Source organism: Micromonas commoda, chromosome 8 (assembly GCF_000090985.2).
Source record: "Micromonas commoda chromosome 8, complete sequence".
Lineage (NCBI taxonomy): Eukaryota > Viridiplantae > Chlorophyta > Mamiellophyceae > Mamiellales > Mamiellaceae > Micromonas > Micromonas commoda.
In genome coordinates, this window is record NC_013045.1 from 681,456 (window position 1) to 704,049 (window position 22,594).

At 63.3% G+C, this 22,594-nt stretch overlaps 5 protein-coding genes across 5 annotated transcripts; 1 reads left to right on the forward strand and 4 right to left on the reverse strand.

Moving 5' to 3' along the window:
- Nucleotides 1-26: 26 nt before the first annotated feature.
- On the reverse strand, nucleotides 27-1,913 carry MICPUN_60722 (predicted protein; the record flags this gene model as incomplete). Its single annotated transcript, XM_002508175.1, has 1 exon — nucleotides 27-1,913. One exon carries the CDS (start codon nucleotides 1,911-1,913, stop codon nucleotides 27-29), a length of 1,887 nt encoding a protein of 628 aa, XP_002508221.1.
- Nucleotides 1,914-2,138: 225 nt separating this feature from the next.
- MICPUN_60723 (predicted protein) lies at nucleotides 2,139-3,710 on the reverse strand (the record flags this gene model as incomplete). The annotated part of the gene is made up of 1 exon (XM_002508176.1): nucleotides 2,139-3,710. One exon carries the CDS (start codon nucleotides 3,708-3,710, stop codon nucleotides 2,139-2,141), a length of 1,572 nt encoding a protein of 523 aa, XP_002508222.1.
- Nucleotides 3,711-4,001: 291 nt separating this feature from the next.
- Nucleotides 4,002-5,453, forward strand: MICPUN_60724 (predicted protein; the record flags this gene model as incomplete). The annotated part of the gene is made up of 1 exon (XM_002507884.1): nucleotides 4,002-5,453. The coding sequence occupies one exon, from the start codon at nucleotides 4,002-4,004 to the stop codon at nucleotides 5,451-5,453; it is 1,452 nt and encodes a 483-aa protein (XP_002507930.1).
- Nucleotides 5,454-5,535: 82 nt separating this feature from the next.
- On the reverse strand, nucleotides 5,536-7,859 carry MICPUN_60725 (predicted protein; the record flags this gene model as incomplete). The annotated part of the gene is made up of 2 exons (XM_002508177.1): nucleotides 5,536-5,545; nucleotides 5,665-7,859. 2 exons carry the CDS (start codon nucleotides 7,857-7,859, stop codon nucleotides 5,536-5,538), a joined length of 2,205 nt encoding a protein of 734 aa, XP_002508223.1.
- A 74-nt stretch (nucleotides 7,860-7,933) lies between these two features.
- Nucleotides 7,934-20,909, reverse strand: CDHC1B (cytoplasmic dynein heavy chain 1b). The gene has a single exon (XM_002508178.1). It carries the CDS (start codon nucleotides 20,793-20,795, stop codon nucleotides 8,010-8,012), a length of 12,786 nt encoding a protein of 4,261 aa, XP_002508224.1. The 5' UTR covers nucleotides 20,796-20,909; the 3' UTR covers nucleotides 7,934-8,009.
- Between the last annotated feature and the right edge of the window lie 1,685 nt (nucleotides 20,910-22,594).

Below are 22,594 nucleotides of genomic sequence, written 5' to 3' on the forward strand. Positions count from 1 at the left end.
TGGATTTAAAACCCAACGCGTCTCGTCTATTCTGCATCCCCTTGTTCCTCTTCCTCGTTGTCCCGTTTACGCTTCTCGCCCACGGGATCAGCCTCGTACCTCTTGGCCAACGCAGCCCAAATATCTCCGCCCTCCAAACCGGGAAGCGCGTCGTCATCGCCCGCGGACGAGCGAGCCCCCGCCGCCTTATCTCCCATGGCCATCAGCACTGACACCGGTGGCCTCGGCGGCGGCGCATCTGCGACGTTCGCCAATCGACCGCCCCCTTCATCGAACGTCTCGAATCTCTCGTGCCGCGCCTGCACCAACGCCTCCTCCATCATCGCGTCGTCGTCGTCGTCGTCCGATTCGCCCGAGCCGTTATCGGAATCGGAGCTCGCGCCGTCCGAATCGTCGTCGCCGCCTCCGCCGTGAAGCAGGAGGTACTGCCGGTCCTCCTCGTCCACCCCGGCGAAGAAACGGTCGTAAACGTCCCACGGGTCGGCATCGAACACGTCATCCTCCGCGTACGCCTCAGCCTTAACCAGCGCGCCGTACCCGTGCTCGTCGTACACGCGGCACCGAGCCGGATCCCTCAGCGCGAGGTACGCCACCGTGACCCTCTGAAACTTAGCGCACGCAGCCGCGAACCGGGTGACGCCGGAGAGGTTCCTCGGATCGTCCACGTCGTCGTCGGGATCGTCGTCGAGGCAGTCTTCGTCCCCTCGGTATCGGTAGTCGGCGTGCGCGGCGGCGTCGGCGGGGTCGTGGACGCCGGCCTCGTCCGGCGGCGCGTCCGGATCATCGTCTGGATCGTCATCCGGATCGTTTCCATCTTTGTCTCCGTCTTTGTCTCCCCTTCCGTTTCCGTCTACCGCGCGTCCGGACACCGCGGCGAGAGCCCGCGCGTTATCCGCCGCGGCCCTCGCCGCGAGCGTCCGCCTTCGTCGCCTGAGCGCGCCGTACGCGGCGGCGTCGTACCTGGCCCGCTCCGCCCCCAAGTCCCCGAGCGTCTCGATTTTCACGAAACAGTCGCCGCGGTTCTCCACGCGAGCCGCGTCGCCGTCGTCGCCGAAGGTTACCTTTCGCGAGACGTGCGACGCCCTGTGCGACGCGTAACACGGCGGGCACATGTCGAGCCTGTGCTGCGACGCGGGTCCCAAGGTGGACGCGGGTCCCAAGGTGGACGCGGGGCTCCGAGGCGGTGAGTCACCGGCGTCTTTTTCTCGCGCCGTCGGGACGGAGGCGATGGCAAAGTCGTCGTCCTCGCCCTCGTCGAGAAGCCCGAACTCGCCGTCGCCCTTCGGCGCGTTCGCCGGGATCGCCTGGGGTCTGTGCCACCACCGACCGGGTTTGAGGACGCCGCCGCATCCGTGGCACGCGCCGCATCCCTTGGGCACGGTATCCGGGTGGCATCGCACAGCCTCGCGGTGGTAGGATGCGCGAGCGCGCGCCGTGCCTCCCGAGTAGCCCCTGCCGTTCTCGGCGCGAGGGATCTTGAGAGCCCGGTAAAGGTCGAACGGGGCGTCGCGAAGGTCGGCGAGGCTGTCGTCGAACGCGCTCACGCCGTCGTCCTCGTCGTCCCCGTAGTCCTCGTCCGCGGAGGGATCGACGGCGGCGGTTGAAGAAGGCGAACTACCGTTAGCTCTGCGCGCGCCCCTCCCGCCTGCTCTTCCGCCTCGCTTCGCCGCGCCCGTCGATCCGGGGGCGCGACGGAACACGGTCACCACGCGCGTCCCATCATCGTCGGAGCCCTCGGATTTCGAACCCAGGCCCAGTCGCCTGGCGAGCTCGTGCACCGCCGCCCTCTCCGCGGAGCTCAGAGATTGGGTCAGCGTGAGCTTCGCGTCGTCGCCGCCGTCGCCGCCCTCCTTTGCGGCGAAAGCCTCGATCCGCGCTCTCCAACTCATCGCATCACCCTCGCCTCCCTCCATGATGACGGAACCGATGAACGCCCCGCGTTCGGCTCCTCTCCTCGCAGTCGAGAATGTGCCCAATTCATCTCATCGTCCCTGCTGTTCCTCGTCACCACGAAGAGCTTGTGAAAAGTTCTGGCCAGTCACCGCCGACGCGTGATGACATCATGAAACTATCATAACCTAATAGACGACGCCGCGAAGTGCCTGAAGTGCCCGCGTCATCGCCCATCGCCCCTGCCCTCATCTTCGCCGCGTGGTGGTGAATGTGTACCGCTGCCTGAACCCGCTCCGCTCGAACAGGTCCGCGTTTGACCGAGCCACCCTCCGCTCCGACGCGAGGGACCCCGACCGGTGACTCACCGCCTCGGGACCGCGGGACCCGAACCCACGCGTCGACCCGAGGTCGGTGGGTGGCACGACCGGCGGCGGTTTCGCCTGCTCGAACATCCCGCGAGTCGCATCCGCCAGCGGCGCCTCCGGTTTCTCCAGCGCCGCCGCGAGGACGCGCCGCGCCGTCGCCCTCCTTCGCCGTCGTCCCTCCGCGTCCCCGTCATCCTCGTCCTCGTCCTCGATAAGGACGTCCTTAGCCTCCGCCTCTTCGCCGCCCGATCCCGCCGCGTCCTCGACGCACGCCGCGAGGAACCTCTCGCACTCCTTCCTCGCGTGGCGCGCCGCCTCCTCGACGACCGTCTCGAGCTCCTTCTCGGCGGCGGCGGCGGCGATCAACGCCGCCCCGACCCGCTCGCGCTCGAACCTAGCCTCCGCGACGCGTCGCGCGATGGCAACCTCGGCCTCGCCCTTCCCCGCGCGCCGCCTCGGTTTTCTCCTCGTCCTCTCCACCAAGGCCCCCGTGTGGGTCCGCTCCAGGCAGTACTGCGGGAGGGTGTCCGTCGCCACCGCGTCGCCCAGATGTTTGGCAACCTTGTCGATGCGGTCCACCTCACCGCGTTCCATCAGCGCTTTCACGAACGTGCGTATGACCCTGGAGTGTACCGCGTTGGACTCGGCGAGCTCCCGCTCCCTCAACCGCAGCTCGTCCATCTCCGCGGCCATCTCCGCGTGCTCGGCGATGATCGTCTCGTTTCGGTCGATGACGTCGAGCGTGGTTCGCACCTGGTAGGCAATCTCCCCCTCCATCCTCTCGTTCTCCGCGGCGGTTTGCTTCGTGGTGCCCGCGAGCTGTTCGTCGATCAGCGCACGCATGTGCGCCTTCGCCTCCTTGATCTTCCGGGTGTGCTCGCGCTTCATCTCCGCCGTCTCGATCTTAAACTCGGTGTTGACGTCGTCGACCCTTCGGCGGTGATCCTCGCGCGACGCCTTCAGGAGCAGCTTCTTCTCGCGGAGCTCGAGGTCGAGCTTATCGCGCGTGGACGCGAACTCGTCCACCTCCCTCACCGTCGCCTCGCGCGCGGTGAGTTCGTCCTCGAGCGCCGCGCGTCTCGTGCGCGCGTCGTCGGCTTCGCGCCTCTCGAGCTCGGCTCCCTCCGACAGAATCCGCTCGAGCTCCTCCCCCGCGCGGAGGAGCTCGGACTCCTTCGCCAGCGTCCCCGCGTGCGTCGACCTGAGCTGGCGCGACAGCGGATTGTTCGTCTCGTCCATCACGCGCCGCGCCTCCTCCAGCTGTGCCACCAGCGCGAGATTCTCCTCGGCGAGGACCTTGCCTCGCGACTGCCATCGCGCCAGCTTCGCGGTGAGCCCCTGTATCTCGAGCTCGGACGTGACGATCTCCTTCTCCTGCTCGCGCGCGGGGTCCGGGCCGGATTCCGCCTCCTTACCGTCGTCTTTCTTGTCGACCTTCTTTTTGGGGGGCATGTCGTCGGCGGTCGTCCCGCTCCCTCGGAGCGACCGACGCGCGCCTGCCCGAAATGGAAATTCACGCGCAGCTGCTTTTGGCAGTGCGCTTTCTGTCAAGCGAATAACCGTCGACGACCGCGGCAGTGTGGGGCGCACCGTGCGAACCGGCGGGGTCGCAGGTCACGCGCCCCGCGTGGTGGGCGCACGTCTCGCGCCGTGATGGCACAGCCGTGGCGCGGGACCGTGGCGGCCGCGCGTCCCGTCGGACCCCGCGTCGCCGCCGAACGTCGGGAACCCGGGGCCCCGCCGATGAGGGCGATGAGATCGCCGATGGGGGCGCCGACGCGTGCGACGCCCCGACCGCGCGCGCACGTGCGCCGGGTCGCCCCCGCCGGCGCCGACGGCGGCGAATCCGCTCCGGCGGTACGATCGCACAAGGTTCGCTGGGAGGAGAAGTACGCCGAGCTCGCCGCGTTCGTGCGCGAGCACGGGCACGCGTCCGTGCCCCCGAGGGACAGATGGATCGACCTCAACAAGTGGGTCGTGTACCAGCGTAAACGACGGCGGCAGGGGATCATGTCGTCGGAGCAGGAGACGGCGCTGGACGAGCTCGGGGTGTGCTGGGAACCCCGGACCCCGCGACCGGACCGCCGCGGGATGGAAGACCGATGGCGGGAGAAGTTCGAAGAGCTTAGCTCATTCGTCGAGACCAACGGCCACACCCGCGTGCCCAGCGGCTACACCAAGCTGCACAGGTGGCTCCACGAGCAGCGACGCAGCTTCGCCAAGGGTAAGCTGCGAGAGCCGCGTCGGCGGCGGCTGGAAGGTCTCGGCGTGGACCTGAAGTCCGAGTCGAGGATGAGCTGGGAGGAACGGGTTGAAGAGCTTAAGGAGTTTCGGTCCGAGCACGGGCACTGCAACGTCCCGGCGACTTGGAGGCACAATCCGTCCTTGGGCGGCTGGGTCAAGCACCAGCGAATGCAGTTCCGCGCCGATAAGTTGAATGCCGAGAGGAAGCGGACGCTGGACGCGCTCGGGTTCAACTGGGATCCGAAGAAGAAGGACTCGAGGGCGACTGGCTCGAGATCATTCCACGTCCGAGAGAATGTGTCGCCCTGGGCGCTCGTCAACGCAGCGAGGAGTCGGGGTGTCGGCGGCGACCTCGCGCAGGAGATGGATACGGTCGGGAAGGGGGCGCGGGTGAGCGTCATGTGGATGGGTGAGCCGGACGAGGCGGACGAGGAGGAGATGGAGAAGGAGGATGGCAAGGTTCCCGTCGTGGGCGGCTGGGGCAGGAGCTCAGCTACGTACGAGGAAAAGCAGCATTTCGTGTTTAGGCACATCGAGGACTGGTGGAAAGGGGACGATGAATGCGGTGAGGGCTGGGCTGAGGCTCGCGGATTGGTCAGGGACATGCGCTATAACTATGCGGTGCAGGCAAAGAAGAGGCGCATCAAGCCGGATATTGTCATTGAGATGGAGCAGGACGGGGGCACCATATGGGGCCTGGTAATCGAGGTTGACGAGTTCGCGCATCGCAGGGGTAAGCACTACAGCTGGCGCGCGGAGGAGAAGCGCATGCAGGAGCTGCAGACGACCCTCGGCGTGAAGCTGAAGATCGTTCGCTTCAACCCGGATCCAACCGGCAGTTTCCCGATAGGCCTGGAGGAACGAACTTGCATGCTGCTGGAGCACGTGGTGCAGAGCATGCAGTCCGCGCCCGTCAGGGACCTCGAGGTCGAGTACTTCCTATACGACTAAGATAGATCTGCAATCCTGTATTCTATGATGACACGCTCATGTCAAGCCGAATAAGTTGGCCACCGCCGCAGACTCGTCCTTGTCACCGAGAGCTGCCAAAATATTGGCCAGCACGGCGACGGGCACGGCTTTCCCCGCGCCCGCGTCCGCCTCAACAGCAGCCGCGCCGTGCGCTTCGGGTTGCGATCGAACCGCCTGACCGAGCGTTGACGCCACGTCTCGAACGACCCTCGCGCTTCCCGTGAGCCAATCGGGCGGCAGCACGGCAACCAGGCGCTCGATAGCGGCCAGACACTCGCCGGGCCGCGCGAGGAGCAACCGGAGCCGCGGGGCGGCGCATCCAGCCACGACTCGATCGCACGCCAAAGTCCTCAGCTCGGATTGCGGCAACACTCCGTCCCACGCCATGATCACCCGCAGGCACCTCACCGCGACGCCGAACCGCCGGCGGGCGTAGCTCTCGGCCATGGGCGCAGCCGCCGTGATAACCGGCGCCCACGCGGGAATGTCGCAACCGCGGTCAACCATCTCGCTCAGCCTGGCCCTCACCGACGACAGAATGCGTCGCATGGCCTCGCACTCGGTCGGCTCGAGGTACACCGTCATCTCCTTGACGACCCCCGCGAGTCGCGTGGACTGGGCCAGCGACAGAGGGTTCCAGCATTCGTTCACCGCGTGCTCAACCACCGGTGCGACGAGCTTCTCAATCAGCGTCGGCACGAGGTTCCCGTCGCTGTCATCCGCAGCCGCGTCATCGCCCTCCACCATCCCGTAGTCGAACAGATCCGAGTACCATCGCATGGTATCGATCGCGGGTGCCGCCGCGGACCCCGGCGAGGTCCGGGTCTCCGCGTAGAGGGGCGACCAGGAAAGAAGCTCGAGCCGGGCAAACGGCGCGAAGAGCTGGGGGACCGACTCGGGCATGTACGCATCCTTGTACGCCCTCGGGAACCTTCGTTTCCACTCCTCGGATCTGGCCTTGATGGGCGGGATGGAGGAAAAGTCCGCGCCCGCGTCACGCATCACTTGCGACGCAGCCTCGGTCGCGTCTTCCAGGCCCTTGTAAAACAATTCAACCTCGACGGCATCCTCCGCGTCGTCCTCTTCTCCAAGATTTTTCATGCGCAGCTCCTCCTCGCGGCGGCTTCGGCGGACGGCGGCGCGCTTCTCCGCAGCCTGCCTCTCGGCCAGGTTGAGGTCGCGGCCGAACTCGTCGAGATTTGGCCGGAGCGAGTCGAACCTCGCGGCGATCGCCCCCTCGGCCGCCGCCGTAGCTGCCGCGATCGCTTCAGCCTGAGAGGCGCCGCGCATGAGCGCCGCCTGCGCAGCTTCCATCCCAGCCTCCGCCTCCGTCGCCTCATCGCGCAGGTTGCCCTCGGATTCACGCTTGGACGCCAGCCCCCGGTGCTCGTGGAGCCGTTGCGCGTGCTCTTCGAGCTCGTCGATGATCGGTCCCTTCTCCCGCAGGCACTCGCACAGGTCGCGAAAGTAATCCCGCATCTCCTGCATGTACTTGTACCTCTCGCCCGCCGCGGTCAATCGCTCCTCGTGGTTCTTCAGCGTCGCTTCCGACGACGCGAGCGCCGCATCCGCGCGCGTCACCTCGTTCTTGGCGTTCTGTCTCGACACCTCCAGCCTCGCCACGCCGTTTCGAAGCGACTCCAACGCGGCGCGGCCACCCGCGAGCACGTCAACGGAGGGTTGCTTCTTGACGACTGCTCTCGGCGCTCCGGCGCCGGCTCCGGCGCTCATCGCCTTGCGAAGCTGCTCGTCCTCCCACGCGGTGTCCTCGCCCGCATCCATGTCAACGTCGACCTCGGCACCCGGGACGGGGATGTAATCAGCCGCGGACGTGAGCGCGGCGCGGGCCGCTTCGCGCTTGGCCTTTGCAGCCTTGATGGCTGCCGCGTCGGGGATGCCGAAATCGTCGTCGCGGCCAGGGCGCGGTGGCGGGGGCATGAACGCGATCGGTTCGCGCGTGCCCGCGCCGCTCCGCCCGTTCGCCGGCGCGTTGTGATCCATGTGTTCCGCGGGTCTCGCGGTGAGTGTCTTTTGCGCGCTGGCGAGCTCGCGCAGCCGCTCGATCGAGTACTCCCCGCCGCCCTTTTTCTCCTCGGCGTCGGGCTTCAAGGCGTCGGGCGCGCGCATCGACTTCTTCTTGACGCGGTGCGCGCCGTCTCCGGCCGGCGGCTTCTTTGTTACTTGGAAAGTGTCGGCGCCGGCCTCCTCGTCGTCGAAGCTCAGCAGCGACGCGGCCATCCCGCCGTCGGCCTTGCCCTTTCCCTTTTTTTTGGATTTGGTTTTCTCGGTCGGGATGACGATCGTGGGTGCTTCCTCGGCTCCCGCGCCGGCGTCCTCGCCCTCATCTTCATCCGTCTTCTTGCGAAGATTACCGCGCTTAGGCATTCCGAACGAGCCCCGCTTCAATACAGCGCGCCAACTCCCGCACGACCCGGACTGGATCCTAACGAAATTGGGCTACAAATAAATACCGTATGATATTTCGAAGTCGAATCCTATCGAAGGCACCACCCGCGCGCGCAGATCGTGCCTTTTTCATTCCACCGGCCCCAGGAAACAGGCTGTGCCAGCCAGGATCCACTTCGACGCCTCCTCCGCGTCGAACACCGGAAACTGCACCTCCGCGATGGCCCGCTCCCTACCCTCGGTGAGGTAAAGCGGCACACTCAGCGGGGCCGCACCTCCTTTCGGCCCGCCCGAACCCGGCGAACCCGGCGCCACCCACGTCAACCCGCACGTCGGCAACGTCGCAAACGGGGGCGCGTCGGACGCCGTGTCCCTCAGTTTCCTGCCGTCGAACACCGCACCCTGCACGCGCATACCTTCCACCGCCACACCGCCGCCCGTGCCGTCCCAGGAGGTGACGAGCGTGAGGTTGTCGATGGCGACGCCCGCGTCGCGAGCCATCTGCTGTCGAAGCGCGTTGAGGAAAGTCTCGGGGTGGAAAAAGTCCTCCAGTCGAACCGTGCCGGAGAGCAGAGACCCGCGCCGCGTGCGCTCCACCATGTCGTTCACCGCCGCCATGCGATGCACCACACCTTTGCAGTACGACACGGGAACGTCGGGTCCCTCCCAGTGCTTCTCCCACTCGGGAGGTACCGTGTCCTCCATGAGACACCTGCCCGCCGCGAAAATAGCCGGCGTGAGCAGCTCGGCGCCGTCCAACACTCTGGCCAGCGCGGATAGCGTCCCGTCAATCTCAGCGACGGCGCGGTGCCCACGGATCTGTTCCAGCTCGACGAACGCATCGACGGGAGGTAACGTGCCCGAGGACGGCGGCGGGGGTGCCGATCTCAGCGCGGGGTTCGACGCCGTCAGCCGTTCCCACGACCGCAGAAGCGGCGAGAGCGCGGCGGACCAGACGGCGCGATCAAAGCCCTTGGAGGTTCCCCCAGCCGCCGCCATCGTCCTCAGCGAGTTGATCACGTGCTTGCTGTTGGTGACCTGGACCGTGCGCTGGACGTTGACGGGGAGGGAGAACAGCGAAGGGGAGTTCGCCTCGTCCAGACGGCGGAGTAAGGCGGTGAACTCGCGGTGATCCGTGGTGTTGGGGAGGGTGATATCCGTCCCGGGGAGCGACTTGACGCGAATGCCGCCGCCGCCCGTCATCTCGTTGCTGAAGAACTGCTGGAGGTACGTTCGCAGCACGATGATGTCGTAGCCGCTGTCCACGCGCCCGCCATAGATGGCGCGTTCCAACAGGCCGTGCAGCTGCGACCACTGAGGGTCGGCGCTGCCATCACACGCCTGGTTGATGATGTCTGCGCCACTGCGAAGGTCGGCGAATGAAAACTCGTAAAATTTCGACCAACCCTGCGGCACGTACGCTCGACGCTCCTGAACCACAGCGTGGAACCACGCCAGCAAAAACAGCAGCTTGGCGCGGAGTGGGCTGCCTTCCGAGATGTACTGGGGTGACCAGGCCTCGTACGTGCGGCTGACGTTCCTTTTCAATCCCGGCGGAGCCTCATACGTGATCTTGAGGCTACCCTCAAGAAGTGTCGACGGAAACTTTGCATGCGGCTCAGAAGTGAGAAAGAGCCTGAAGTCCTCGTGGGCCTTGAGGACGTAGATCTCCTTCTCGAGCGTCGGTAGCCACGCCACCACGAGGTGCAGGTTCTTCAGGCACAGCCAGTCGCCGGTGCGCGCGCACTCAGTCAGCAGCCGCATGGCCTCATCCGCCTGACCCTGCCCCATCGCGAGCTGGTGATACCGACCCCGGCCCATCGCCTTCTCCGCGTGTTCCTCCAGCTCCTGGCTCGGATCCGAACCGGGCGTGACGATGAACAGCACCGGTGTCGCCGCATCAGCCTCGTCGCAAACGCGCGGCAGTGAAAGGGCCGGCGGAGCGATCGAGTCGACGCCCAATTGTGTGCGAACAAACGAATCCATCGCGGACTGTAGCCTGTCGGGTCGAAGCGCCTGCACCAGCAACAGTTGCATGAACGCGCCGGCAGACGGCGCGGGCACGCACGTTTCCGCGACCGGCGAATCGATCCACCCGCCCCACGTGGTGCCTTCGCTGAGACGGAGCTCGGACGTGGCGGAAGGGAACGTCGCCGTGAGGTTGATGAACGCCTGAGCGGCGTTCTCGGGGACCCAGCTCGGGACAGAGCCGCGACCGCCAGATCCGTCAGCAGCCTCCAGTCCAAAGTAGTAGTTCCAATGGCTCTCGTCGGCATCTTCCGCCGCGAGGTGGCGTGTGAAGTGCATTCCGAACGTGAGTCGATCCGAGTTGAAGATGCTGCGACTGACCTGGCCGAACACCAGCCTGAGGAGCGCAGCTGAGAGCATCTCTATTCGTCTCTCGAGCGCTGAGGACGGTGTGCTCTCGTTTAGCGCCTTCTTGAACAGCAGTATGAACGAGTTGAGGCTGAACTGGTACATGTGGTTGAGCGCGCGTAGGTCGCGCATGAGGAAGTACAGCTTGGACCCCTGGGCTGCGATGGGGCGGTACGCGTTGCGCTGCTCGTCGAGGGACAGTTGCAGCGTGGTGGATTCCTCGAGGGATTCCTTCACCGTGGTTCCCTTTGCCTTCGTCTCGTCAAGTGAAGTGATGAGTTGCTCGTTCTCGAGGATATTACCAGTCGAGGTGGCAAGCGTCTCCAGCAACGTCTTCTCCAGCCCGGCGAGCTGAACCTTGAGGTCTTCCTCAACCTGGAGAAGGTGGCTCTTCTGCTTCTCAAGTTCGGGTTGCTCGTGTTGAATGACAAGGCCAAGCAGCTGACCCTCGAGGCCCGAGCGGGTGACCGTGAAATTCACCTCTGAGATTATTGACGCGGCGGACGGAGGAATCACCGGGTAAGGATTGCGCGTCACCAGGTACATCCTGAACGACTCGTTGTAATCCACCGTCTTGTCTCCGACCTGGACCATGAGGCGGAGTCCCTGCCGCTCGAAATCTTTCCGGACGACATTGTAGAGAATCGGCTCGATTTTATCAACCTCCTCGATGATCAACGTCTTGCCAAAGCGAACGGCGAGCTCAAGCTTGTTGGCGAAGCGCTTGTCGTGCATGGTGACAACCTCCAATGCTGACTTTTCGTCCTTAGCGACGTGCGCCTTGAGCCACTGGCTCGCCTGTGTCGATGGATCGATTATTAGGGGAGCCTGCGCCGAGTTGAGGATGACAATTGCATTCTCCATGGAGAGCTCGTCGCCGGGGAGGCCCTCGGATTTCCACGTCAGCATCTCGCTCTCGGTCGACATGAATCGACGCAGGTCAAACCTTTCGACGCCCAGGAAGCTCGTCCACTGCGCCAGCGCGCCTTGCCTCTGATCCTCGGGCAAAGAGGGTAGGTGGGCGATGAATCCTGCCGCGAGTAAGGAGTCGCGTGTAAGACTTGTCAGCTCCGTCTCGAGCGTCGTCACCTGCTCCTCCCAGCGGGACTTCTCGCCTCCGAGCTTGCCGAGCAGCCTCTCCGCGGCATTTAGCTGGTCCTCAGCTTTCTTGAGACTCAGCTTCAAAGCCTCGGCCTCGCCGGTTCGTCTGCTGAACTCGTTCTTGAGGTCCACGACCTGCTTATCGAGATCCACGAGATCCTGCTTGCACTGTGCCATCCGGGTCCGCGATGTGTCCAGAGATTCAGAGAGCTCCCTGAGATCCTCCTCGAGGGGCGCGATCTTCTCGAGCACGGAGGAGTACTTGAGGTTCGCCTTGGCCCACGCCGCGAGCGGCGCGGCGGCGACGGACGCGCGCAGGATGTTCTTGTGTTCGAAGGAAGCAGCCTTGTCCTCCATCAGCTTTTGAACCGCCGCTCGGCTTCGTGAAGTGACGTTCCTGGCATCAAAGTTGATGATCTCATCTTTGACACCTCGCGAACCGAGGAACCGTTTCATCGCGGTCCAACTCGTGTCCGTGTTGCCCATCAAGGTGAGAACGGCGAAGAGGACGTCGTTGACGCTCTCCGGCGGCTGCCTCATTGATTTGACCTCGCTGATGTTTTCGGACTTGATAGAGCCGACAGCGGCGCGGGCCGAGTCAATCATAGGCTGGATCTCAGCCAGCTGTTTCTCTATGGGTCCCCGCCTCGCGCTAAGATCGGCCTCCTCCTTGCCAAGCTTTACCTGCAGCTCCTCGACCTCTTTCTTGCGCTCGCTCGCGGCCGACATAGCCACGGTGATGCGCTGCAGTGCGTCGTCCGCCTCGATCTGCTTCTCCGCGAGAAGCCTCTGCTGCTCGCTAGCCTGCGTGGACAAATCAGATACCTGATCGGCAGCCTCTTCCAGTTTTTGAAGCCCAGCAACGAGATGGTCGCGCTGCTCCATGTGCTCTTCGCGTTTCTGCATGAAGATCCGCCTGTACTGGTCCACGAACGTGACGAACTGTCTGGGTGTTCCGCCGACTGCTCTTTGAATTGCGGACATCTGCTCAACGACGGCTGCTCCATCAAATTCCTCCGCTGCCTCAAACACCTCCCTTAGCATCATCTCCGGCACGGCCCGCATGCCCTCCTCGTTCCATGAGTCCATCCAGTGCATCGAGCATCGAGTGAATAGTGCGGGGTTACTCTCCGTGCGCGACGCCCACTCCGGGTCCGATGGGTCCATGCTGAGCGCGATGTGTAAACCGGCTTTGACTCGCGCGGTGAAAAAGTCAAACGGGCTCATCATCGTGCCCTCGGCCAGCATATGGTCCTTAAGGGGACCGAAGATCTGATCGAGCTCGAGCTGGCTGAACAAGCCGGGGACCTCACCGCTCGACAGCAGCGAGTTGACCGTCTCCAAGATCGCCGGCGTGACCAGCTGGTGGTCTTCGATGAAGAGGAGCGTCTCCTTGTTTTCCACAGCAACCTCGGTCAGGATTCGTTTCAGGTCAACCTTGAACGCGCGCTCGTCGTAGGATAGCGTCATCTTCGGGCTGAAGAACTCCATGTGCTGCATGTGCGCAACGAGCGAAGCGCTAGACCTGCGTCCGGCTCCAGACCGCCCTGCAAGCAGCAAGTGCCCGCCGGGCTGGCTCAGCACGCGATTAAACCTCGCCACGCGGTCGAGAACCTCAGGGAACAGGATTATGTTCAGATCCTTAATCTCGCGCTCGTACGAGAGCAAACCTGCTCGCGCGTGCTCCGCGAAGCTATCCGCGGGCATAGAGGCCATCGGCGCCGCGACGCCCATCTTGTTATCACGTTCATCGAGCGGAATCGCCCATGTGGTGTACACGTGCCTTGCGGAGCCTAGTCCGTCCTTGCGCCAGTGCTTTCGGAAGACGTTGGCAACGAGCGAGTCAAATTTATTTACTGCATCTGCGCCCACCAGCCTGTCCCTGAACGTGCGTCCAGCCTCGTAGTGAAGCGCCTCGAGCAGATCCACCGCGCCGACGTCGTAACGATTCAACGCCTGAATCCATTCGGTGACCGTGCGGGGCGTGAATTTGTAGTGCCTGTGGTCATCTGCGCTGAATGATCGGGTGACGTCGGTGTAAATGTCGAGCACCGTATCCGCCAGCAGGCGCCGCTGCGACTGGCTCTCATAATTTGTCCCTTGGGTAAACTCGGCGAACATCGTGGAGTACACCTCGGTCATTTCATCGCGGGACATGTAAGGCATATACGCGATGCCCGCGATGGCGGTGAAGCGTGTGGTGATGGCGTGCCTGCCGACGGTGGTTGCCGGGTTCATGCTGCAGACGATTTGTATGTTGAGCAGCCCGATGAACTCCTGGCTCTCGTCGTAGAACCCCTGATACGTGAGCAGCTGCTGTAAAAACGCGATGAGCTGGATCGTGTCGTACTTGTCAGGCTTTGGAAGGTTGATGTCCTTCAGGTATAGCACCAGGCGCTCGGAATCGCGCGGCCTGAGCACGCGGTGCGTGACCCCGCTAGTCGCGACGGGCTGGCCGCAACACTGCGCCAGCTTTTGAATGACGTTTGCCGCGGTGGTCTGCGCGGAACACGCCAGCGTCGCCACAGACGACCCACGAAGCCGCGCGAAGCAATCCTCGAGGATTATCGCCTTGCCGCAGCCCTCGGGGCCGACGAGCACGAACGGCTGACCCGACTCGAGCCAGGGTGCGACGAGGGATTGAACCTGCGCCACGGCGGCGACCATGACGACGCCACTCCATTTCCCCTTGATGATTCCCGACGGGGGAGCATCATAGCGATCGATTGAGGCGGCGCTGACGTACAGCAGGTCCCTCTCGCCGGTGAGTCTTTCGAGATCCTTTAACAGGCGGTCCCTGGCGGCGGGTTCCATGTTGGACGCGAACCCGCGCGCGAGCCCGCGGGCGAATCGCTGCTTGCTGTCGGCACCAGCGATGTGGCTGAGCGCGTTTTTAATCGTGCCAACCTTTGTGGTTTGCGTGACTGTGCCGAGACCGAGCGCACGATCCAGCGCTTGGAAGAAGTACTCGTCGCACCAGCCTCCGAGCTGGCCACGAAGCTCCTCGGGCTGCTTTGACAGCCAGCCCTTGACGATGAGAGAGGGCTCCACCGCCTCCTCTGACAGGAACAGCATAGCTGTTCGCGACACCGTCGCCGGCGATGCAAATTTGAGATCGTCGCACTCAAAGATGAAATTGACGTTTGAGCCGAACTGGATGCGCTCACCCGAGGGCAGGGTCAGCAGGCGGTTGTCGTCGAGGACAGAATTTAGCGACTCGATCCACTCCGGGTCCACATCGCCGTCACAGATGATCCAGCTGTGCTGATCGAGTGACTCCTTCACCACCTGCCGGGCAGAATCCGTGAGCACTCCATCGAACCACTCGCGCGTGTCCATGTCCATGTGGCCCAGTAACTGTTGGCGGTGGATTGCCTTGGGGTTCATGACGTACCGCTTGACAGGCCTGCCTAGCTTCTTATACGCACCCTCCAGTATATGCCACAGCGACGACTTGCCTGAACCCGAGGGGCCAACGATGATGATGCCGATGCGCTGGGAACAAGCAATGTGCAGCTGCAAAACTTTCTCAATCTGCGACGGGACGTTCTCATAGTGTTTCTCCTCAAGAATCTCCTGGATCGCAGCTTCGAGCTCGGCGTCGCTCACGTCACTCACCTCCACGCCGGGGTAGACGTCATTGAGTAGGTCGGCGAACCTGCGACCGTCCGCGAACGTGAGCTTCGGGAGTGTCGTGACCCGCGTGGCTCGGATGACAATCTGCGCCTCCATCGTCTTGTCCACGCGCGGCCCGGCGCCCGCAGCAGCGGCGGTGCGCGCGTCGCGGAGGAGTTTTCCGGCTATGCCCAGCACCGTCTTGAGCGCGCGAAGACCCCAATCGTAGTGTTGCTGCGGCGACAGGAGCTGCTTGCTGAGGGAGAAGAGCGAGACGAGTTTGCCACCCAAGATCCTGGCGTCCCGAAATCCCTCAGAGAGGAGAATCACCTCAGCGATGAGCTCAAAGTTTGGCACCGTCATGGCGACAGATCGGAAGAGCTGCTTGAGGTTGTCGGGAAGCTTACTTCGCCCGCCGTACCCTTTACCCGCCGGGTTTAGCGTGACGAATATGCCCGCGTTCTGGTTAACCTCGATGTCTTTCCCGAGAAAGGTCATCGAATCCTGCCGCGACTTGAGCGCGGCTTGGATGGTCTGAATCTGCGAGGACACCGCGGAGAGCACCTCCTCCTCCAGACGATTAAACTCGTCAAAGCAACCCCACGCGCCGCACTTGAGCAGTCCCGTGAATATCCTTCCCATGGACTTGAAGTCGAACTCCTCGTCGCAGTTGAACACCAGAACCTGCCGGCCCATAGCCTGACCCAGCGCCTTGACAGATTCTGTCTTGCCCGTTCCCGCCGGTCCGTAGGGGTTACCGCCGTACCCAAGGTGCATGCCCTGCGTCAGCGTTAGGTAACACTTATCGGTCAGCGGGGTATACACGAGCCTTGGCGCGTTACCCTGGTACTCGAAGCTGTACGCGAACGCGCCGTTGTCCATTCTGACCTGCACACCACCTCCGCGGCCTTCACCGTAATACCGCAGCTGCCGCTGCCACACCCACTCGCCCACGTTGGAGCAGTACTCCTTCTGGAGCTGTTCCACGACGTCGATGGAATGGATGAGGTCCATCACCAGGCTCTGAACCTTGAGCTGCATCACGCGCATGCCCTCGACATCGAAGGAGGTGTACTCCTGAAGCTGACCCTGGAGCTCGTCCAAGAGATCTGGCAGGGTTCCCCTCGAGATGGCTGCCTCGGCCTTTTGCGAAAAGTGAACCTGGTCGGCAAGGCTGAGAATCTGTGAAGGGAAGGCTTCGTAATCCTTCTCTGCGAGGCACCTGACAAGCATGCCGCTCAGGCTCTGCACCATGTTCGCAGCCAGGTCTGCGAGCCACACCTCGACAGCCTCGTTGACGACGACGGGTTTCCGCAGTGGGACAACCTCCCCGGCTATGGATTTCATCGCCGTGATGCTTCCCGCGCCCTCCGTAAACACGACGGAGTGAATCCCGGCGAAGAGTTTCTTGAGGTGCGCCTGGATCACCTCCGGGTTTTTTGCCTGGCCCAAAATCTCCAAAAGGTCATCGTCGCCGATGAAGTAGAACCGCGGGAGCATCGAACGTTTCTCCTCGAGGTAATCTGCGAGCGCCTTCTGGCAAACATCCAGTTGTGTGGACATCTCGTGCATGTGATCGTCCCGCATTCGCATCTCGGCAAAAGATTTCACGAGCGAGTCGGCGTCGATGGAGGCCATGATTCCCTGAAAGTCCTCGTCAACGCGCCTGAAGCGGGGTTGCTCCTGCGGCAATGCGCCACGCGCAAAGATGGGCTGAAGGTACAGCCACTTGCGTTGGATCGCGTTCATGTGATTCAATCGGTCGGCCAAGTTGGACATCAACGTCTCCCAGATGCTTGTCTCCTCCTTGAACGGAGCGAAAAACGGCGACGACGAGAGGGATGAGACCAGGTTCTGGTTATCCGCAACCTCTGTGAACAGATCTTTCCAGTCCTTGATGAGGGATACTGAGCCGCCCCTGGGTCCGGCAATGTTGTGCTTGATGGTCGAGAACCGCCGATCTAGACCCCAAACCTTCAGTTGATGAAGCGCCTCGCGAAGCGTCACCTCTCCCTGAGCCTGCGAGTGCAGCTTTTTGAGGTCGTCCAATTTTTCGATGAGCAGCTCTGCCCTGTCCAAGAAGTGCTGCAGGGTCAGGTTCTCGCGCGTCACCGCCTCAGGGCCCTTCGTCGGAAACCGCAGCATGGAGAATAGCTGCGCCCAGTGCGAGCCCTCCCATCCCTCGCCACGGCAAAATTTAAGCGCGGGAAGTGCCTTCTTGTATTCCTCAATCTGCTCCAGCAGCATGACCGCAACGGCGTCCTTGTTCTCACTGGATCGAACCTTTTGGTCCCACTTGGCGAGAAAGTCGTCGAACTCATACAGTTTACCGCGTATGAGGATCCAGTCGCGCCCAGCGAGCTCGTTACGTTCCTTGTTGAAATCTCCAATACGGCTCCATGCCTCGCGGGTGACCTCAATGTCGGCGGCAACCTCGTCGAGCACTGGGAACTCCGGCCGTTCCATCGAGAAGTGTTCGCAATCCATGCGAAGTTGCTCACCCTCCTCCTTGAGCTCCTCGAGGGACCGATAGTCGTCCTCGAGTTTATTCATGATCAGGGTAGATTCGCCCTGGGGAATACCCCTGGGCTTGAACTCAAACCATCGCTCGCGGAAAGCCTCAGCCTTGGACCCAAAATCCGAAATCCTGTGCACAATTTGAACCTTGAGGTTGTCCTTTTGAATCTCGAGGTGCGCCTCCAGCTGCTCGAGCTTGGTGGACAGGTTCTCCCAGTCAGAATCGAGAGATGAAAAATCAATCTGTGCCGCAGCCTGCGCGCCCGATCCGCCGGACTGTTTCAGCAACTTGGAGAGGTCTGCCACCTGCCACCGCAGCTGCGTAATCTTTCCTTGGAACTCCGCCGACAGGTTTTTGGCATCGTTGCGCATGTTTCCAATCTCCTCGATGGTTTGCGCCTTTGTGTCCAAGAGTTCCTTGCCCGACCGAATGAACTGTTCGATGGTCTCCTTCGAGCGCACGACCTTACGCTGCAGGCAATTGCTCAGTGTGTCCTGCAGTTCCTTGATTTGCTTCTCAACCGCGGATTTTAGCGGCAAGCAAGAAACTGTGTAGCAGTCGACCTTTATCTCCAGCGGGATCCGATCCGCCTGTTTACTCGCCAATTTCACGAGCTTGAACCCCTCCTCGAATTCCTTGGACTCCGAGAACCGCTCGTCCACGAAAGTGTCTAGGTCGACGGTCCCCAGCGCAACCCAGTGTTCGTATTTTTTCTGCTCATCTGCGAGTTTCACGAAGAGCGCCTCGGTCTTATCGTACACCTTAGCGCACCCAGCAGCGCCCACGGCCGAGTCCATCATGCCCCGGAAGAAACCGGCTTTCTCACTCACGTCGCTTACGCCCTTGAACACCAGCGGGAGGTTCAGAAAATCCTTGACCTGTTTGTAGTGCGCGGTGCGAATTTCCTCGAGTGGCGGCTCAAACTGGAGCCTGCGCTGCTTAAACACCAGGCTCACGTTAACCTGCGGCAGCATCTCGTTCAGTGTCTCCAGCCCGCGATGGTACTGATACTCGAGCGCCTTGTACAGCTGGTGATCCCAGTGGACCCTCCACGCGCTCTGCAGGTCTTTGCGGAACTCACCCTCGAGGTTGGCAAAGATTGATCGAAGTTCCTTCACCGCCCGTTTCCATGCCTCTTTTTGGCGGACCAGATCCATGGCGAATAGCGCACACACCTTCTCAGCGAGGGACCCGTGCCACTTTCGCAGCCTGCGGTTCTTATCGGTGAGAACCCCAGCGACGGCTTGAAGCTTGCCGATGTATTTCTCTAGCGCAGTTGGGTTGTTCCAGGTGATTACTTTACCGAGCCCATCCCTCGGGTTGGTCAGCACCTCCTCAAACTTGACCGCGTCGTCGAGCATCATCGGCTTCTGGCAGGGGATCATCTCGGACGCGATGTTGTTGTAGAAGTTTGCAACTTGACGCAGCACCATCCCGTGCCTGTAAAACTTCCTCGCGGTCTCAGCCTCTGCAGCGATGTCCCTACGAATCGTGAATCCAAGCGCCGAGAGCTGGCGCACCTCCCTCAATAAACTCACGAGCTCAGAGTTGTAGTGGAGCTTCACCTGACCGGTCGACGACGAATCCAGGTCCATCAGCTTAGACCCCAGGTCCAGCTTGAACTCCCCGAGGCGGTCCACGATGCCCTCCTGCCAGCCCTTGAAGAGCCGCTTGCGAAGGTCGTCAATCTCGCGAAGTAGATGCTTTGCCTCCCGATCCAAGTCGGACCCGCGGCGGCCTGCTGCGTCTTGCTCGGTTCCCTGAACCCTGTTCCCGCCTTTATCGCGCGTGGTAATCACAAGCGCCGCGCACGTCTCGCGCGCGATGGCGACACGCTCCTGCGCCTGCGTTGCCCACACGACAGCCTCCACCTTCTCGGTGGTGTTCCTTCCAGCGCCGCCCGAGCCACCGCCGCCGCCGCCACCGCCGCTCACACGCGCTCGGCGGTCGCACTCAGCCTTGATATCCTCGAGGAACCGCTCGAGGCTATCCGCGAGGAGGTTGCGCTCGGATGTCAGCGACTGCGCCACTGCCGGCCGTCGCAGGAGCTCGGCGTACCTCCCCACCTCTCTCAGAACTTGGTGCGGTTGAGCCATCGCCACAGCGGAATCGTCACCCCGGCTCCTCATCGACGCCTGAAGCGACGGAATCAGGCGCGCGCCAAAGTGCTCCCGGAGCTTCTCCGACATCTTGTCCTCGATCGGTGACATGCGCCGGTCGTAGTCACCGCGCGCGGCTTCCCAAAGCGGTGCGGTGTACTCGCTCACCTGCAACGGGTCAAGTCGCGCGAAGGGGCCAAACACATCGGAGAGCGCGAGCGACCGGCCCTCCTCGGGGGAGAGAAGCTCTGCGAGCTCAGCCTGCGCCTCGCGCATCCTGAACACCTCGTCGAGCCGTTCCCGGGCCTTACTCAGCTCCTGGTCCCTGAACGCCTGACCCTGCCAGTGTTGGCACCCGCCGGTACCCTCGCGCCAGTTGAGCTCTGTGAGGTCCGCGGCGGTTCTCTCCCACTTGGCCAGGCACCTGTGCCCAAACCTCAGCAAACTCTCCACGGACTTGAACCCGTCGCTCCATATCGAAACCCCTTTCGCGCGCGCCTGCACATGACCCACGAGCGCCGCCCCCACCATCCTCATGAAGTGCTCCGCGCGTCGTCTGGGGAACTGGCCGCCAGCTGTGCCGTCGCCGCGTGGTATCCTCCACGCCGCGTCGAGCGCGTCGCCGACCTCGTCCACGAGCTCGAGGACGTCCTCATCCGCGAGGTGGTTCAGGCGCTCGAACCGTTCCTTGACGGGTTCGAACGCGCGGTACACCTCGTTCGCGGCCCGTCGGGTGGGCTCGCTGACGTCCTTGGCGTACGCCACCTCGCTCCACAGCGTGAACTCGTCGAGGGGCGACGCGATGCCGACCAGAGGGGAGTCCGCCGGATCGACGCGCGTGAGGTCACCGACGCCCCCGGTGAGCCGGAGGACGTTCCCGAGGCCGGCTTCGAGCTCGGCGACGAGGCCTCGGAGCTTGGCGTCCACCGGGGCGGCGCCATCGCCGCGCGCGTCGTTCCCGAGGAGGGGTCCGTACACCTGCCGGAGTTGGTGGTACAAGGCGCTGACCGGCGAGTGCGCCATGGAGGACACCGACACCGCGTGCGGGATATCGCTCGGGCGCAGCGGACCCGGTCGCAGTTTGGTGAGCACCACCTGCGCGGTGGAAGACGTGTCGAACGACACCGAGTTGGCGCAGGTCACGACGTCGCCCGCCAGCGTCGCCTGCAGCACCGTCGTGGTCTGGTCGTCCAGAAACGCCCCCATCGCGCCGGTCAGATCCGACGACAGCTGGGCCCGGAGGTGCTCTCTGGCGTGAGACGGAGCGACCGCATCGAGCACGGTGTTCACCACGAACTCTCTCCGAACGTCCTCCGCCATTCGTGTCGGTCGTATCGGATGGCCTCTTCTCCAACCAGAGGCCGTCTCTCCGATGTGGCGATGCGCGGAGCTGACTTTTTGAACTCGAGCAGGCGAGGGCGCTGCGAGCTGTGTGCGCTGCGAGCTGAAATAATGCCGCAACTCGTGAAACGGAGACTCTGCGCGAGCAACTCGGATGTACCTTGTCGGAAGGTACGAAAAATAGGTTCGATGAGAAATCGGTCCATGAGAAATCGGGACGTGCCCGCGATTCGAGCGCGATCAAACCGTGAATCACGGTTCGCGCGCGCAACTCGGATCGGATGTAACCGCTTTTGTCGGTCGTGACGAAACGCACGCGACTAGAAGGAGGAGCCGGGCGATAATCCGCCGCGCCACAAAGCGACACGCTCGCGCAGCCGCCGAGGGAGAGGCGCATCGAACGCCCCTCGATCGGTTGGATCCGAGTGAGCTTCGCCCGAACATCCCGGCGTCCCGTCCGCGCCGATCGAACCCCCCGCGCCGCGCGCTCGCGAAGGGCGCGTGTTCAACTCCGCGATGTACGGCGGCATCGTGTCCCGCGACGATGACAACGCGCGTCCGCTCCTGGACGAGCACGCGGCGCTCTTCGAGCGCGAGCGCGGCTCGTGGACCCTTGGGCGCGTGACGCGCTACGCGGGCGCAACTGCGATCGGCGCGCTGGTCGTCGCCGCGGGCTTCATCGCCTCCGACCCGTCGCACCCCACGCTCCAGAAATTCCGCGGCCTCTCCAAGCTCGGCGCGGAGAGCGGGGCCGCGACCCCCGCGATCCATCGCGCGGCGACTCGCCGCGCGGCACCGACCCCCGCGCATCACCATCGCCTCGGGTCCCCCGACGCCGATGCCGTCGGTCGCCTCGGCGGAGACGACATCGCGCACATCGACGCACTCGACGAACAGGTGGCGCGGCTCACCCGCGAGCTCACCGCCGCGCGATCGGAGAACGTCGAGCTCGAGAAGCAGGTGCAGTCGCTGGAGCAGTCCATCGTCGACACCCGCGAGGAGTTCCTCAAGATCGGCCACGGCGGCCGAAGCAAGCACCTCGCGGGCTCGCACGACAACGAGATCATCGCCGACCTCGAGAACCAGCTCAAGGACAAGCACTACGAGCTCGAGAAGACCCGCCAGCAGAAGTACAAGCTCTACATCAAGAACAACGAGTGCAACGCCGCGCAGGCCGAGCTCGACAAGACGATCGCCGACTGCAAGAAGAACATGTTCGAATACGCCGAGCGCGCCGACGCCCTCGAACGCATGGAGAGTTGCTCCGCCGAGAAGGCGGCCCTCACGACCAAGCTCTCTACGGCGAACGAAAAGCTCGAAACCGCCCTCACCGATCTCGCTGCCGCGCGCGGCGACGACCACGACGACAACGCCCGCATCGTCTCCCTCGAGTCCAAGCTCGGCGAGTGCCAGGACCAGAAGGATGCCGACGCCGACACCATCGCGGGCTTCAGGTCCAACGCCGAGTCCGACAAGCTCGAGCTCAGCGCCCGCCAGAGGCTTGTCGACGAGCTCACCGCCAAGGCGGCGGCGTCTGACGCCCTCGCTGATCGACTCAAGTCTGAGGTGGCGCAGCTCGTGGAGGACGTCCAGGCGTGCGAGCTCGACGGCAAGTCCTTCGACTTCTTCTGCGCCGGTGAGGGCGAGACGTGCGAGTGCCCCGA

What these genes read in the sequence shown, in the direction of transcription:
- CDHC1B (XM_002508178.1), bottom strand. Translation starts at nt 20,795, where the DNA reads ATGGGGGCGTTTCTGGACGACCAGACCACGACGGTGCTGCAGGCGACG.